We start from the raw sequence: 16147 nt of genomic DNA, 5'->3' as shown, positions 1-16147 counted from the left end.
CACTAAAACTAGCAGCTAAACCTAACCTCACTAAAATTTATCTGTAACATCGATCTCCTCGCAATATTTATATTCTCTGATGCAGATTTCTGGCTACTAACTAGCAACGGTAACCTAACTACAAATTTTATGCAACATTCGATCTCCTCGCACATTATTTTCTCCTGATACCAGATTTTGAGCTAACTAACTTAGCTGCTATCCTGAACTCACTAAAATTTTTATTGCAACATCGATCTCCTCGCACATTATTTTCTCCCTGATACCAGATTTCTGAGCTAACTAAACTAGCATGCTATCTAAACCTCACTTAAATTTTATTGCAACATTCGATTTCTCCTGCGATATTATATTCCTGAATCCAGATTTCTGAGCTAACCTAAACTAGCCGCTAACCTAACTCACTTTAAATTTTATTGTATACATTCGATCTCCCCGCACATTATATTCTTGACAGATTTCTGAGCTAACCTAATAGCAGCTAACCTAACCTTCACAAAAATATTTATTGTACATTCGATCTCCTTCGCACATTATATTCTCCTGATACAGATTTCTGAGCTAACCTAACTAACGTCTTAACTTAACCTACAAAAATTTTATTGTAACATTCGATTCCTCGAAACATTATATTCTCCTGAATGCAGATTTCTGAGCTAACCTAACTTAGCACGCTAACCTAACCTACTTAAATTTATTGTAATCGCTTCCTCGCACTTATATTCTCCTGATACCAGATTTCTGAGTATAACTAACTACAGCTACTAACTACTAAAATTTTATTGAATTCGATCTCCTCGCCAATTAAATTTTCCTGAATACCCAGATTTCTGAGCTTACCTACTAGCACGCTAACCTAACTCACAAAATTTAATTGCAACATCGATCTCCTCGATATTATATCTCCTGATTGCAGATTTGAGCCAACCTATACTAGCACGCTAACTAACCTCACTTAAATTTTATTTGTAACTGTTCCTCGACATTATATTCTCCTGAACAGTTCTGAGCTCACCAACTAGCATCGCTAACTAACCTAACAAAAATTTATGCAACATTCCGATTCTCCTCGCAATATTATTTCTCCTGATGCCAGATTTTTCTGAGCTAACCTAACTAGCATGCTAACCTAACCTCACTTAAATTTTATTGCAAAACACTATACAGACTCCTAACTCACGGCATTATTTATATTTCCTGTGCACAGATTTCTGAGCTAACTATACTAGCACGCCTACCCACCACTAACCACCTCATCATATCTTCATCGCAAACATATCGATCTCCACGCATATTATATTCATCTGAGCCAGATTTTGAGCTAACCTAACTAGCAGGTAACCTAAACCTCACAAAAATTTTATTGCAACATCGATCTCCTGCCAAATATTTTCTCCTGATACCACCCAGACTTTCTGAGCTACACCTAACTAGCATGCTATCCTAACCCTAACTAAATTTTATAAGAAACATTCGATCTCCTCGCACATTATTTTCTCCTGATACAGATTGAGCTAACCCTACAGCAATGCTATCCTAGACTCATCTTAAATTTTATTGTAACATTCGATCTCCTCGCACATTTATATTCTTCTGATACAGATTTCTGAGCTAACCTAATAGCACGCTAACCTAAACCTCACCAAAAATTTTTTGTAAACATTCGATCTCCTCGCAATTATTTTTCCTGATAACCAGATTTATGAGATAAGCAACTAACCTTCAACAAAATTTATTGTAACATTAAGATATATATATAACTACCTTGATGCAGATTTCTGAGCTAACCTACTAGCACGCTAACACTAACTTCACTTAATTTTATTGTAACATTCGTTCTCCTCGCACATTATATTCTCCTGATACCGATCTCTGAGCTAACCTAACAGCACGCTAACTAACTCACTAAAATTTTATTGTACATTGCGATCTCCCTCGCATTATATTCAAGATAAGATTTCTGACTACCTAACTAGCAGCTAAACCTATAAATTTTATTGCACATTCGATCTCCTCGATATATTCTCCATAGAATAAAGATTTTGAGCCTACCAATAGCACGCTAACCTAACCTCACTAAATTTTATTGTAACATTCGATCTCCTCGCACATTATAACCCATCTCCTCCTGATGCAACGCATTTCTGCGCTAACTACTAGCACGGTAACTACTCACTTAAATAATATATAGATAGATATATAGAATATTAATATTTCTGATGCCCATGATTCCTGGAGCTAAACCTAACTAGCACGCTAAACCTACCTCACTTAAATTATTGTAACATTCCGATCTCCTCGCATATTATAATTCTCCTGATCAGATTTCTGAGTAAAACGCTAACTAGCACGGTAACCTAACCTCACTTTAAATTTTAATTGTAACATTTCGATCTCCTGCATATTATATTCTCCTGAGCAGATTTCTGAGTAATAACTAGCAGGAACCTAACTCACTAAAATATTTATTGTACATTCGATCTCTCGCATATATATTCTCCTGATGCCAGATTTTCTGACTACACCTAACTAAGCACGCTAACCTAACTCACTAAAATTTTATGTAACATTTCGATCTCCCGCACATTAATCTCCTGATACGCAGATTTCTGAGCTAACCTAACTAGCACGCTACCTAACCTCACTAAAATTTAATTGTACATTCGATCTCCTCGACATTATATTCTCTGATACCAGATTTTTGAGCTAACCTAATAGACATGCTAACAACCTCACTTAAATTTTAATTGTAACTTCGATTTCCTCGCATATTATATTCCTCCTGATGCCAGATTCTGAGCTAACCTACTAGCAGCGGAACCTAACCTCATAAATTTATTGTAACAATTCGATCTCCTCGCATATTATATTCTCCTGTCAGTTTCTGAGCTAACCTAACTGCAACGCTAACCTAACCTACTAAATTTTTTTGTACCATCGATCTCCTCGCAACATTAATCTCCTGATACCAGATTTTTGGAGCTACTAACTAGCAACGCTAACCTAACCTCACTAAAATTTTATTTGTAACATTCGATCTCCTCGCACATTATATCGTCCCTGAATACCAATTTTGAGTTACTCTAACACTAGCACGGCTAACCTGACTCAACTTAAATTTTATTTTACCTTCGATTCTCCTCGCACATTATATTCCTGATACCAGATTTCTGAAGCTAACTAACTAGCACGCTAACCTAAACTCACTTAAATTTTATTGTAACATTGGATCTCTGCGCATATTATATTTCTCTGATGCCAAGATTTCTGAAAGCTAACCTAACCGTGCAGCTAACCTAACTCAACTAAAATTTTAATTGTAACCATTCGATCTCCTCGCACATTTATTCTCTCCGAATACCAGATTTCTGAGCAACTACTAGCACGCGTAACCTAACCTCACTAAATTTTATTGTACATTCGATCTCCTCGCACATTATATCTCCTGATCCAGATTTCTGAGCTAACCTAACTAGCATGCTAACTAACCTCACTTAAATTTTATTGTAAACATTCGATTCCTCGCACATTGTATTCCCTGATACCAGATTTCTGAGTACCTAACTACACGCAACCTACACTACACTTAAATTTTAATTTTAACCTTCGATCTCTCGCACATTATATTCTCCTGATACCAGATTTCTGAGCTAACATAACTAGCACGCTTAACCTGCCTCACTTAATTTTATTGTAACATTCGATCTCCTGCATATTATATTCTCCTGATGCAGATTCTGAGCTAACCTAACTAGCCCGCTAACCTAAACTCATAAAATTTTATTGTAACATTCGGATCTCCCTGCACATTATATTCTCCTGATACCAGATTTCTGAGCTAACCTACTAGCACGGTAACCTAACCTCACAAATTTTTATTTTGCAACATTATTCTCGCACACTTATTTTCTCTGATACCAGATTCTGAGCTAAGCCTAACTAGCACGCTACCCTAACCTCACTTAAATTTTATTGTAACATTCGATCTCCCGCAATATATATCTCTGATGCAGATTTCTGAGCTAACTCTAACTAGCACGCTACCTAACCTCAACTTAAAATTTATTGTAACATTCGATCTCCTCGCAAATTAATCTCCTGATGCCAGATTTTCTGAGCTAACCTAACTAGCACGGTAACTACCTCACTTAAATTTTATTGCTAACATTCGTTCCTCGCATATTATATTCTCACTGATGCCAGATTTTCTGAGCTAACCTAACTACGCACGCTAACCTAACCTCACTAAATTTTTATTGTAACATTCGATTCTCCTCGCATATTATATTTCCTGATGCCATTTCGAGTAACCTAACTAAGACGGTAACCTAACCTCACAAAATTTAGGTTAGCTCAGAAATCTGGTATCAGGAGAATATAATGTGCGAGGAGATCGAAGGTTAAAATAAAATTTAAGTGAGGTTAGGTTAGCGTGCTAGTTAGGTTAGCTCAGAAATCTGGTATCAGGAGAATATAATGTGCGAGGAGATCGAATGTTACAATAAAATTTAAGTGAGGTTAGGTTAGCGTGCTAGTTAGGTTAGCTCAGAAATCTGGTATCAGGAGAATATAATGTGCGAGGAGATCGAATGTTACAATAAAATTTTAGTGAGGTTAGGTTAGCGTGCTAGTTAGGTTAGCTCAGAAATCTGGCATCAGGAGAATATAATGTGCGAGGAGATCGAATGTTACAATAAAATTTAAGTGAGGTTAGGTTAGCGTGCTAGTTAGGTTAGCTCAGAAATCTGGTATCAGGAGAATATAATGTGCGAGGAGATCGAATGTTACAATAAAATTTAAGTGAGGTTAGGTTACCGTGCTAGTTAGGTCTCAGAAATCTTATATCATGATCAGGAGTTGATTGAAGGTTAGGTTAGAATGCTAGTTAGGTTAGGCCAGATTAGTTTGGGCGTTTTAAATTTTTACAAATCTTGTATCTAACCTAATGCACATGAAACTTGGCTCTCAAAGGCCTTAAAATGAACACCCTTTTAAAATTCTTATTTATTGCGGCGTACTCTTATGGCGATTTAACTCGTATATTGCGAACAGATACTTGATTAAAATCGTCAAAAAATCTGTACGGACGGCCGTTCGTTCACTCGCCCTGTCCTATGGAAATCCAAAAACGCTGTCGAAAAGGAATACGCTATAATACAGGAGCGAAAAGTTTAATTTTCGAGTTTCGTGGTTTACTTCTTTGACAGTGAAAGGCACAAATCTCATAATGTTTATAGCCTTGCCTGAGTTTCTGGTAATCGTTGATTATAAAATACATTTCAAAGCTGGTAATATTAAAATAATCCAAGCAGAATACATTGTGGTGACATCTGTCTTTATTATTGGGGACTAACATGTTATCGAAAAATGCAGGACACTTTATTACCAACATTATTTTAGTTAGAACGTACACCTCAAAGATGTCGCCACAGTAATTTTTTTATATACTTTTTGAAACTAACGTTAGATGTCAGAGCGGTAATTTTAACCATAGATATATGAAGATTTAACCTCTAATGCATAAATGTTTGTTTTTTTTATAATCAAAACTTGAACTTTGTTTTGTTATCATTTCTCTCTCGCTTACAGGTTTAAATTGTGAACTGGCTACTTGCAGTGACAGGAAAGCGGCAGCTCGGGCATGGCGGAAAAAGATACTGATCGCTCTGGGTCGTCCGATCGGAAGACTGGTAGTTCTCGATGGGTGAGAAAAGTTAGCATTGAATTCGGACAACACAAATTGAAAAGGGAAAGGCTTTGTAACCAAAACAGGAGGACACGTTGGAGAACTCACAGAAAACCCATTCAAACGCAATTCAAACTTCTCAACGTTAAAACGATTACAATGGTGCAATGCTATTCGTTAACAATTGAGCCTTGAGTTCATTCGACAGAACTAAAGTTATAAAAACGGAAGTGAAATTGGCAACGAAACGGAGCGAAAGTGTTACGCAGTTTGCAAGCACCCAAAAAGGTGTTGTTTGTGCGATCTTCATGTGAAAGTTGTTGTAAAATGGTTCACTTTAATGTACCTGTATTGAAATTGTACTTCCAAGTGCTTTAAATAAACTCCCATGCATAAGAAATTACGATTTGCAAAAACAATTAATGTTCGTTTTCTGTTCATTGAGCATGATGTGTTGCCTACAAACCAGGCTACACAAATATCGAATACCCATATTGAAATGTCGGGCCATTGTTTAAATAAACAATGGTCGGGCTTTGCTTGATTATCCCCAATTAAGTACATGAAGGACACCGTAATGAGATAAGTGTTTATTGCTACCCTCTGCCGAAATGTTACAAAATAGTGATCAAAACGAGTCCCTTTTTGCATAAAGGATTTACATTTGAAAACGTAACTTTTCGACATCTAACGTTAGCTTCATGAACTCGCAGCTCTTGTGTTAAAGGAAATCTGTTTCGTGCTAGTGGTGACATCTGTCCTTTAGCTTAAACAACTAATATAATGGTAATATAGAGGTGCTCTACATTTATTGGTAACATCTGAGTCTGACTTAATTACGCCAGATGATGGGACGATATTTAAGATCATCAACTATTAATTATGGAATAAACTAAAATTATTCAATGACCGTAGTCAATAAACAAAGGTTACATATCATTTGATGTAGGTGTTCAGGCTCTGGTCGTTTTGTATTCTAAAGGCCAAAATGGACTAACTGAGCCAACGGTCGGATACGACAGAAATAAACTTGATAAATATATAGCCTGGTTTGTAGGCAACACATCATACTCAATGATCGGAAAACTAATTTTCTACTGTTATTGGTAATTTCTTGCACGGGATTTCGTTTAAAGTCGATAGAACATTCGACACTGGTACGATTTACAATTTTTACTCGAAGTTCGCAAAAATAACAATCCATTTTTCGTCCTTGCAAACTATGTAACACTTTTGTCCCGTTCCATAACCGTTTTTGTATCTGTAGTTCTATCAAATCATTCCTCGAAGCTAAATTTTTTTAAAAATAGCTTCGCACCATCTGCAGCTGCTGCAAACATGTGAACGCTTCGATTTTAACGTTGAGATGTTTGAACCGTTTCTCCATCGTGTCCGCTTGTTTGGATTACAATTTGTGTTGTCTGAATTCAATGCTAACGTTTCTCATCCATCGAGAACTATATGTCTTCCGATCCGATGACCGAGAGCGATCAGTTTCATTTTCCTCAATAGTCTGCTGCTTTCCTGTCACTCCCAGTAGTTCCCTAATTTAAACCTGTAAGAACGAAAGGAGCGATAATAAAGTTAATTTTTTGATTAAAAAATAAACAAACTTTTAGGTATTTGTACATTTGAGGTTAATTAATGGTTACTGTAAGTAAAAAAATGCTCCGACATCTAACGTTGGTTTCATGAATTATATTTAAAAAGTTGTGTGGCGACATCTTTCAGAAATAGGCGTAATTAAAATAATGGTAATAATAAAGTATCCTGCATTTATCGATATAATGTTAGTCTTCATTAATAGTGATAGATGTCAGGACCATGCTTTTTGCTTTGAATATTTAATTATTTACAAAAAACTCACGAATTGGTTTCTAGTCTATAACTTTTTTTGAGAAGTCTAATCGAAAAAGTACGAATCGTTTGGAATTTTACGCACCAAAATTAATAAGAAAAAGCGTTTTCCCGAGAAAATTTGGTGTAGTCGATTTTTTGAAAAAAAGGAAGGTTGTACACTGTCTTTTTTTTTGGCCAGAAAAAAAAATTGTCTCAGATCGACAGGGAAAAAACATTTTCTTATAGAATGTGGCCTGTAGAATCCATAATTTCAATCAGTTCCTAGATTGAGCTACTAGATCAAAAGTTACAGCCCTTTGAATTTTCTTACGAAATTGGTTTCTAGTCTATAACTTTTGATTGAGAGGTCTGATCGAAAAAGATTAGATGTAGCCGAAGGTAAGTATGGAGTTGGTACACCCTGCGATGTGTTCAATTAATTTTTTGTTTTCGGTTCTATAAAGTATTCAAAAATAACGTCGTCCAATAAAGTGGCGACATCTCACAGCAAGATGTTCAGCTATCACTTGGAAATGATCTAGGAAAGTCTATCGTTTACCAAAGAGATGGCGCACGTGTACCAAATGAATTAACAAGAGACAATTCCAAATACGGTATCATTGAAGTACAATTACTCTACAGATCCTAGAAGAGTTTGCACATTTTCAACTGCCATTTAAGGAAAATTGAGTGGGACGTGTGCGCCGTGGCTATTAAGTGAATAAATTGAAATGTTCTTTTGAATGTAGAGACGTACGTGGCGGCATCTCATTGGAACCTGTTGAACTATTACAAGAAAATAATTTGGAAAAGTGTATCGATTATCAAAGAGATGGCGCACGTGTACCAATTGCTTAAACAATAGGCATTTCCAAATACTGGATAATTGAAGTACAATTGCTCTACAGATCCTGCAAGAGATCGACCGGGAAAAAACATTTTCTTATGGAATGTGGCCTGTAGAATACATAATTTCAAACAGTTCCAAGATTGGGCTACTAGTTCAAAAGTTACAGCCCTTTGAATTTTTTTTCGAAATTGGTTTCTAGTCCATAACTTTTGATTGAGAGGATTGAGAAAATGTTTTTTCCCGGTCGATTTCAGGCAATTCATTTTTCCGACTCAAAATATAGGCAAGTGTATAGCCTTTGTTTTTCTCCGAAAATCGGCTTCCCCAGTTTGTCAAGACGCGCGTCTTGCAAAAGGTGGTTAATTCCGCATGTAGGGAAAAAAACAAAATCCCGTCACGTTTACAAGATCTTTGCGACGACACCAATCTGAAAACCATCGGACCAAACCTGGTGAAGGAGATAGGTAAAAATGGAAAATCTCCATGGCGGCGCACCACGTTCGGAGATGGTGCCCAGATGTCACCGACCCCACATGATGTAGCCCTGTCGTTAATGACAGTGCCCCGGTAGATACACGTACACTACTCGTCTTTCTAGAAGCGTTCTTCTAAGGGTCCTCATTTTGGTTTATCCTTCATGATACTCTAATGAAAGGTCCCAACAAAATGGATTAATTTCTACCAACCATAGTCTCCTCCTCGACTCCTTATTGTGATCGGATATAAATAATTCCTTATACGTCAAGAACAGGTTGTCGGAGGACGGTACTCACAAAGGAAGATTGGGACGTCTGGAAGGGTTATGTCAAAACTTTACGAGCGAATATGTCGAAACACACTGGAAGAAAGTACTCAAAAGGGCAAAATAAATAGAGGGAGATGTGTAGAGATGTAAAGGATTAATAAAAACACTGTGTATAAATGTTCAAGAGGTTTAGAGAAGATGCAGATATTCTTTATGTCATTAGTTGTCGATACAATTTTACACATCGTTCGTAAACGACAAAGATGACAATAAATTGCGGGCCGTTACGTATCAACAAAGGCGTAAATCCGCTCCACAGAGCCAGAGGACCTTCACGTCGTATTACGCTCGTTAAAACATGGCCCAAATTCCGGTACTCCGGTTTACCGTCGACTATTTGCATATTCTGCATTCTGGAATAGATCTGTCGTAAGTCTTCGTGCTTTTTTGAACAAATTTTACCTTGTTTTTGCCATGTCCATGGGTAGTACTACGCACGTTGTTACAAACGCGGATAGCATGCTGCAAAGGGTGTGTGTTGAGGGGTTGTCGCCCATCATTCCAGATCTTAGAAGGGATTCTTTAAATTGGTAATAGGTAAGTATTTGCGTTGTGTTTAGAAGCACGGCTCTTATAACCACTGGAGTCAAACCGAGGAAAAGTGTCGATGGGCCTTCCTCCTTGTACATTCGAGTCAGAGCGTCTACAGTGCCTTTATAATTGCGTCTTTTATCGGGTGGCAATAGTTCATCGGTCGATATTCTGGTGAGTGCCACATCGGGAGGAAGCCCAGCGATTCCACCCATGGCACCGGACACTACGCCGAGTCCACACTTTACCAATAAATTCGGCGGCCCATATGTACTGCAAGAAACAAGTTAGTAAGGCTCATTGGCTACCGATCTCACTTGTTTACGTGATCAAGCAACGCTTGATACATGCCCATTCGCGTGCCGGTATACAAAGTTTGCCTAACCATGCTCGTTCCCAAACCCTTGTATAATCCCAAGAACCCCTTATCCTTCAGTGTTAGATTTACAACATCCTTTGCCGTAATTTTACCCTTATTTATTTTCCCGTACACCTGCATGCGATTCTTTACCAAGTCCAGAGGGTAGCATACCAACGTAGCCGCAACTCTAAGGAACTAACTTTAATTACTACTAGACCTTCAGTGAAAGCAACACCACCCAGAAGTTGAGGCGAACAGGAACTTGGTATAAGCCGGTAATGGTGCCGCGTCTCCCATTATGTCATGGATCTGTCACGAAACATGTTTTCATAGTTACGCATTTCGCCGGCTGCGTACTTTTTTGAATGACCCCACTTGGATTTCTTAGCTGTTTGTTGGTTCTCTGGTCTGGTCAATGACGTCGTCGTTCAAATCAGTTGCGGGGGCGTTTTCACTTACACAGAAGGGCCTTTGGTTGTATATGCGGCTTGAACCATCCACAAGGCCCATAATACTGTACGGTGCGCAATTGTATGGTCGCCTTGCCATGTTCACCTGAGGCCTTTCTGATGTTTCGCTTATTTAACTAGGGTTTTCCGATTGCCTTCTCTCGACTGATATGATTTCTGAGGCTCCCGGTTCGTTGACAAGTCGGCTGATGGGATTTTGCGTTCGCTCTTCGGCGGGTTCCGACCGCTACCTGATGTCTCCAATCCATGGAACCGAGACGTTTCGGCGGCTTTCCAGGGTCGTAATAAGGCGATGGATGACGTCACAGAAACCGTTGACAGGGACAGAGATGTGGATGAGCCCAGGTTTGAATAATTTTTGGTCACATTGTGTGACAACAAAGTACTATTGCAGCATTTTTGGCTGACAGGTAACAGCAGGTTAAAAAAAGTGGGGTAAAAAATGGAAAATTTCAGTCCATCACGACCAGGTGTTCCTCTCTCGACAAAATGATAAGGGCGCAGCATACTGCCGAAGAGTTGTCGCAGTTGCTACTCAGATGGGGACAATATGCTGTGGTAATGACCCCTACAAACCGTATGACGATCAACTGGATCAGACCATACTTTGGCGCTACTCCCCTCGCGAGCCTGTGAAAGAATGCGGAGTCACTTATGGCACTACTTCCACACCGTACCGGTACCTAGCAGTAAGGACAGTTGATCGAGTTGTTGAAACGAGGAGGATTCAAACTTAGGGGCGAAATGGAAAAGGAATTCATGGATCTTGGGCCAGAAGACATAAAAAAGATCCAAACTTAACAGCAGATGTCTTCGGTAACGTAGGACATTTGAGAGCCGCTATCTCATAGTGCCCGAATAACTTCTTAGAAGGAATGAATTCTCTTGAAAAGCATGTAAGTAGTTTTAGGAAACCTTCCTAGGTATTTTACTAAAAACTACAGAAATTTTCTTGATGAAGAACGTGTAAAATTTATTTATTTTGTATTTTTGTCTTGGTTTTAATAAAATTAACCGAATTTGATTTTGAGGGGAGGTATGTCGTACAGAAAACTGTACAGTCTTTAAAATGATGTGGTTATTCCGAGTCTGAGAGGAGGAGGAGGGGACGGCATATTATAACTTTAAAGTGGCAGTAGCTGGAGGTGCGGAGTTAAATTCTAAAACTACGGTAAACCCTTCATTAAACTTCCTCTTAGCGTCTTATGGACGCCATGTTGGATTTTTACGGATTAAGATATATGGAAAAAGGACTTAGGACCTTATTTTTTGGCCTACATTGTCAATTCACGAAAAATTTGATAAAGAACGCAACGAAATTTCATCGTAATTGGTTCATTAGTAGTCGAGTAAAATTAGAGTTCAACCTAGAACAAATTCGGGACAAGCAAGCGATGCCAGAAATTATCTTACCAATAATGCTCTTTAACATACTAAAAGTCCCCATATCTCCGAGGTGCGGAACATCCTGAAAATTGAGCCGCCATCTTGGATTTTCATGTTTTTTGCTAATAACTTTGTTATTATTTTTTTTTTCGGAAAAAGTTAGGAAAGGGAGTTTGTGAAGCTTTAAAATACAAATCCAATGCTTCTTCATTTCTCGAAATCGATGGAAAACTAAGGGAGTTATGATTTTTTTATTGTATCAATAATCGCACTATACAGCATTCGCTGTGTATACTATACGACAGTGCAACACTCCCCTCTCCCTCAGACATGAGCAGAGATATGTGTGATACCCCTACCCTTAGGCCACCCTCCTGCCCTCACCCCCCTCCCCGCCCATCTGCCCTCGCTTCATCCCCCTTTTCTGGTATAGTCTAAATTAATTAAAAAACTAAACATGATTAACGTATATTTATTTGCAATGGACAATTTAGGGTAAAGGTTCAGCATCACCACTTTCTGGGTCTAAGCTGTTGCCGCAAAAATTGCCAGTACAATTCCTGTAACATGCAATGCATTTGAGCCCCGACTTCCTACAGCTACAAGAATTAGAACACGTCTCTTTGCAACCGCAAAACAGCATTTTCAAAATGAGATCCGGTCCACAGGGTTTTTCCATTCTTACAGGCTCCAAGACATTGTTTTGATTCGTAAACCAGCCAAAGTCTTTATGGTTCAATTCCTTACCCATTCAATTCTGGACCTGTATACACCCGTCTCAAATGTAATCGGCACCACTTATTGTTTGCAAGTTGCATCCATTTAGTTAATTATGGAGAGGTCTGTCGCTAAATCCGCTGGAATACGAGTAAACTACGAGCTTGACATATCATCCGATTCAAATTTATATAAAATATGTATCCCAGACCACGAGATCTGCATCTTTTTAATCAGTTCGACTTAAGTTCTGCTTGTCGCTTTCTTGGACCACTTTATTGATGATGATTGTAAAAGTAACATTCGGTAGTTATTTGAAAATATTGCCCCACGAGAGGGCGGTAAACTAAAATTTGGACTGAAAATTGTTGCATCGATAAAGAATAATTAGTCTTTGGTCTATAAAGTTCCAATCAATTTTGCCTATCGGATAAATCGAATTATTCGCGAAGTTATTCGTGTATTAATAGTGCGATTATTGATACCTACAATAAAAAAATCATTACTCTCTTAGTTTTCAATCGATTTCGAGAAATAAAGAAGCATTGGATTCGTATTTTAAAGCTTCGCAAATTCCCTTTCTTAACTTTTTCCGAAAAAAATGATGATAACAAAGTTATTAGCAAAAAACATGAAAATCCAAGATGGCGGCTCAATTTTCAGGATGTTCCGCACCTCGGACATATGGGGACTTTTAGTATGTTGAACAACATTATTGGTACTACTAATTTCGGACATCGGTTGCTTGTCCCGAATTTGTTCTAGGTTTGAGCCAAATATTACTCTAATTTTACTCGACTATAGCTAGAGATATCATGCTAACGGGACAGACGGACACACATCGCAAAATTACCAACTCGCTAGGAGCTCGCTCTTCTATATGCTATACTTTTTGGTACGGTTGTGTACCTACTATACCACTATAATCAAAATAGCGTAATTTTTGTTTTTCAGGCGAAACACTTTTCTTTTCTTTAAACGCAGTAGGCTAGGGCTTCTATAAAAATGACATATTATTCCAATTTCGGAAAAAATTGTACAAGACCAAGGGCCATCTATCCCGCAAATACCGGAATTGAAGTTTATTTCCCGAGGAAGATGTTTTCCTGAGATTGAAACTTGAGAGCAGTTTTGCGGTATTGACCTCCAGTTTCAATTTTTCCCATAGCAAGAGCTTTCACCAAGTGGGTGTGTGTAATACCGGCTTGACATAATCCCCATTCTTGTCGCACAACCACACTTGTATATTTCCGTCTTTGTTTTTGTATTATGTATTCATTACAGAGCATTTGCCCTGCGCCCAGGCCCAATGCACCAGCTGTACGCTAATGTAAACAATTTCAGTTTATAAATAATAAGAAAATTAGTACAAATAAAAATTAATTAAAATGCAATGTGATGATCTAGAAATTGAGGTAAGAAAACCCAAAAACGAGAGACCTTCTGAAACAACCACCCGTTTTTTTTTCCGGTCTAGTTACCCACTGCCCCACGTCTTAACGAATTAGACAGTGCCCTACACGAATTAGGAATGCTAGCTTCGTATACAAACTCTCGACAAGAGTACCTGAAAGAAATTCGGCAAAAGCCACTTTATAACATGCTCACTATTAACACACGGTACGTCAGTAACGTCTCGATCGGTTTCCAATTGAGACCGACGACTCCTCACGTCCGCTACAAGCCTTACACCAACACCAAACGGGAGGAGAGGCACCGCACGAAGTCGGAGAATAACGACGTGACCGAAACGATCAGCCTGGTTAGGGGCATTTTGGAGGAGACCGTGCACGAGAAGGTTATGGACGAGGTGTCGCAGTTAAAGAAGGCGAAATCCCTTGAGAGTATTATCGCCGAAAACAATCAGGACGTCGATTTGACCAAAATTACCATACCGGAGGTCGAGGTCGTTTCGGATTTAGAAAGATTAAAGGTTGTCGAGTAGGGGAGCTTCGTTTCTTCTTTCGATTGATAGAGGTCACAATTGTTTATTTATTTTAGTTTCGGATAATTGGTAGGAATCGAGAGTTTCGTTTGACTTTTATGAATACAGGGTGGATCACAGGAACAGGCATTATGTGTAATTTTAGTAGTAGGCTGTGAATGTTTCTTTTGACTATACTTTAAATTTCCCGAATATGTGTGCCATCGGTGTTCTGTAAATCGCAAGGAAAAATGGTTCATTCTGTCCATTAAATTTGAAGTGGGATACAAAATTCCAGTCGTTGTAAAATATGTACGTTTCTCTGTACAGAGATACGGAGTTTGTTGTGATGTTAGTTTGAAGATTTAAAGAATGCATTGTTAAATTATTTAAAAAATGGATCATTATGTGCTTGAGTTGAGGGTATGATCAGTAACGTTATAATTGAGTATTAAATTAAGAGAAGCACTGTTACATTTCAATTAGCTTAGATGTATTGGTATCTTCACAACTGTTTTTTGGAACAATTGTTTATGATAAACAAATCTAGTTTAATACACGTTTTGTTTTATAAAAAATTTTTGTAAAACGGTTCTTAATAAATCAAATTGTGTACAAAAAGATATATGGATTCACAGTAATTAATTCCAAAGACCCCATGCGTCCCAACCATTGAAGATTTACTAGTGACGTTCTAAGTTAAGTTACCTTATGTAATCTACCGAGCAAGTTTCAACTGCATAAGTGCCCCAATAATCTGAGTTACGATAGGGGGGTGGACACCCCACGTACCTAAGCCTCTAATTCGGACCCTCTGTGCTACCCCCCTGACTAGAGTCGTCCGACCCCTCAACGTAACTCAAGCTATCACACATGAATGCTGGAAGGGGAAGCGGACATTCACAAAGTATGTGATGTGTGGTCTCTTTGTCTGTGTAACACCCTCTACAAGATGGTGATTCTACCAAACCCATGAAGTCCAGAAAATATGCCCAGTAGTAACCTCAAGTAGCCTTGTGCAAAAACGCGCCTGCGTACGAGATGGCCCTTTGAAGGCTTCTTTTGCATGACGACAATCTAACATCATGTTTCACTTAGCCATGTGTTGGGTTTTGTTGCCTTGAGTTATTATGACTTGTTTACAGTGGCCGCTGTAAGTGGAAGGGCCGACTCTCGTCCATAAAACACCTGTATGTTGAGGTCAGTCGGGCTAACTCATTACCTACCATTCGAACGAGCTCTAGTGGCTTTGCTCCCCCACGTGCAGAGATCTAGTGGAGGCGAGAGTTGTTCGCATAGCGCCTGTGGAAGCAAGGCACATGATATAAGAAGTGCTAAAGGTTTGTTGAGGGTCTGATTCTAGGCCACAAAGACAATTGCTCCATACCAGAGCATAGGTCGGCAGTGTACAGCCACGAGACAGCCTTCAGGGATGGCCCTCAAAGTCTCCCAACTCCACGGCGGCTTTGCCAGAAAGCCCTACTTGCTTTTTCGGCTTGGAGCTAAATATGTGTTTGCTCCAATTTAGTTTTTTTAATTTTTTTGTCAAGTGTGATTCCTAGACTTTACTGACCGAAA

The 16147-nt window shown here is 38.6% G+C and overlaps 3 protein-coding genes across 3 annotated transcripts in view; 1 reads left to right on the top strand and 2 right to left on the bottom strand.

The window, feature by feature from the left end:
• The window catches only part of LOC116178329 (protein FAM133-like), a 9955-nt gene extending 8930 nt beyond the window's left edge, over positions 1 to 1025 (bottom strand). The window contains exon 1 of the mRNA XM_031497795.1: positions 1016 to 1025. Coding sequence (XP_031353655.1) covers positions 1016 to 1025 — 10 coding nt within the window. The remainder of the gene's footprint in view (positions 1 to 1015) is intronic.
• An 8306-nt stretch (positions 1026 to 9331) lies between these two features.
• On the bottom strand, positions 9332 to 10405 carry LOC116178328 (mitochondrial 2-oxoglutarate/malate carrier protein-like). The gene is made up of 4 exons (XM_031497793.1): positions 10311 to 10405; positions 10029 to 10259; positions 9583 to 9984; positions 9332 to 9533 (listed from the first exon to the last, which is right to left on the bottom strand). The coding sequence occupies exons 1-4, from the start codon at positions 10367 to 10369 to the stop codon at positions 9332 to 9334; spliced, it is 894 nt and encodes a 297-aa protein (XP_031353653.1). The 5' UTR covers positions 10370 to 10405.
• Positions 10406 to 13910: 3505 nt separating this feature from the next.
• Positions 13911 to 15160, top strand: LOC116178321. The gene is made up of 2 exons (XM_031497785.1): positions 13911 to 14060; positions 14123 to 15160. Exons 1-2 carry the CDS (start codon positions 14034 to 14036, stop codon positions 14588 to 14590), a joined length of 495 nt encoding a protein of 164 aa, XP_031353645.1. The 5' UTR covers positions 13911 to 14033; the 3' UTR covers positions 14591 to 15160.
• The last annotated feature ends 987 nt before the right edge of the window (positions 15161 to 16147 follow it).

This window comes from Photinus pyralis, unplaced genomic scaffold (genome assembly GCF_008802855.1).
Source record: "Photinus pyralis isolate 1611_PpyrPB1 unplaced genomic scaffold, Ppyr1.3 Ppyr1.4_LG8, whole genome shotgun sequence".
Lineage (NCBI taxonomy): Eukaryota > Metazoa > Arthropoda > Insecta > Coleoptera > Lampyridae > Photinus > Photinus pyralis.
The sequence above is the reverse complement of the archived record's forward strand: the minus strand, read 5'-3'. Positions and strand labels throughout refer to the sequence as shown.